General features: G+C 42.2%; 1 protein-coding gene across 1 annotated transcript; it reads left to right on the top strand.

The window, feature by feature from the left end:
* The first annotated feature begins 108 nt into the window (after nt 1–108).
* On the top strand, nt 109–1402 carry LOC130966461 (uncharacterized). Its single transcript, XM_057891274.1, has 3 exons — nt 109–546; nt 649–1299; nt 1388–1402. The coding sequence occupies exons 1-3, from the start codon at nt 109–111 to the stop codon at nt 1400–1402; spliced, it is 1104 nt and encodes a 367-aa protein (XP_057747257.1).
* The last annotated feature ends 373 nt before the right edge of the window (nt 1403–1775 follow it).

Genomic DNA, 1775 nt, shown 5'->3' with positions numbered 1-1775 from the left:
CACAACCAATACCAATCCACCCCCCAAAATTCCTATCATCCACCAACCACAGCTCATAACCCACCACAGGTATCACCTGAACCCCAAAGAATCACCAACTTGGAAACCATGATAGAAAAAATGATGAAACTCCAAGAAATGACCAACAAAAACCATGAGGCTTCCATAAAGAATCTGGAAAGGCAGATCGGGCAAATTTCCAAGCAAATGTCTGTGGAGAGACCTTCAAGTTCACTGCCTAGTGACACAATCCCAAATCCCAAGGAGGAATGCAAGGCAATACAATTGAGAAGCGGGAGAATATTGATGAGCAACCATGACACTACAAAGAAACAAAAAAAGAGCATCAAAGAACCAACAGAGGATGAGGAGCAAACAAAAGCAGATCAAGCTAAGGAGCAAGTTGTGGTGCCAACCAAAAGCACTGAGAAACTCAAAGAACAGGAGAACCAGCCACATAGCTCAAAGGAAAAGACTCAAGGACGGCAGCAAATCGAAAAGAGCATCACACCTCCACTGCCATATCCTCAAAGATTCAACAAAGAGGTTAAGGACCAACATTTCCACAAATTCCTTGAGACTTTCAAGAAGCTGGAAATCAATATCCCTCTAGCTGAAGCACTTGAGCAAATGCCTCTATATGCCAAGTTCTTGAAGGACCTTATCAATAAGAAGAGAAGTTGGCTTGAGAAAGAAACCATATTACTAACCGAAGAATGCAGTGCTGTGATTCAGCGGGGTATTCCTCCAAAACTCAAGGATCCGGGGGGCTTTGTAGTGTCATGCACCATTGGAAAAACAATTCTCAACAAAGCCCTCTGTGACCTTGGTGCCAGCATCAATTTAATGCCTCTCTCAATGATGAGAAGACTTGATATAGAAGAACTCAAACCCACCAGGATGTCTTTAGTTATGGCTGACAGATCCATTAAGACACCCAATGGAATTGTGGAAAATCTGTTGGTGAAGATTGGGGAATTTATCTTCCCAGCAGATTTTGTGGTTTTGGATACTGAAGAGGAAGGAAGTGACTCAATCATTTTGGGGAGGCCATTCTTATACACAGCAAGAGCCATCATCGATGTAGAAAAAGGAGAAATGGTCTTCAGGATCCATAATGAACAAATGATCATAAATGTTTTCAAGTCAATGCAAAATAGCCCTGAGCAAGAGGATTATGTAAAAGTGGATATGATAGAGAGTTTGGTGGAAGAAATGCTGGAAGAAAGTTCTCAAGAACAAGAAGGAGATCAAAGTGCAATAGAAGAACAAGTAGCCGAGATTGTCATAAGCAAAGAGGTGAAACCAAGCAAGAAAGAAGAAGTGCAAAAGCAAGAACTGAAGCCATTACCCTCTCATCTCAAATATGCATTTCTTGGAACTTCAGAAAGCCTCCCAGTGATCATCAACTCGTCTTTGACAAAGAAAGAAGAAGGAGAGCTTCTTGATGTTCTCAGAACTCACAAGGATGCCTTAGGATGGACCATTGATGACCTAAAGGGCATCAGCCCCACAGTATGCATGCATAAGATTCTTTTGGAGGACAATTCCAAGGCAGTGATTCAACCTCAGAGGAGACTTAACCCCGCAATGAAGGAGGTGATGAAATTATGGAATGCAGGAATCATATACCCTATTTCCGATAGCTCGTGGATAAGCCCAGTCCAAGTGGTACCAAAGAAAGGAGGGATGACAGTCATCATTAATGAGAAAAGTGAACTCATTCCAACTAGAACTGTGACAGGTTGGAGGATGTGCATTGACTATAGAAGGCT

Source organism: Arachis stenosperma, chromosome 3 (assembly GCF_014773155.1).
Source record: "Arachis stenosperma cultivar V10309 chromosome 3, arast.V10309.gnm1.PFL2, whole genome shotgun sequence".
Taxonomy (NCBI): domain Eukaryota; kingdom Viridiplantae; phylum Streptophyta; class Magnoliopsida; order Fabales; family Fabaceae; genus Arachis; species Arachis stenosperma.
Note: the sequence above shows the minus strand (reverse complement) of the source record. Positions and strands in the feature narration are given on the sequence as shown.

Bases quoted from the DNA above. Each gene is read 5' to 3' on its own strand.
- LOC130966461 (XM_057891274.1), top strand. From the start codon at position 109: ATGATAGAAAAAATGATGAAACTCCAAGAAATGACCAACAAAAACCAT. The intron at 547-648 runs GTTAAGGACCAA...CTATATGCCAAG, and splicing joins CTCAAAGATTCAACAAAGAG to TTCTTGAAGGACCTTATCAA.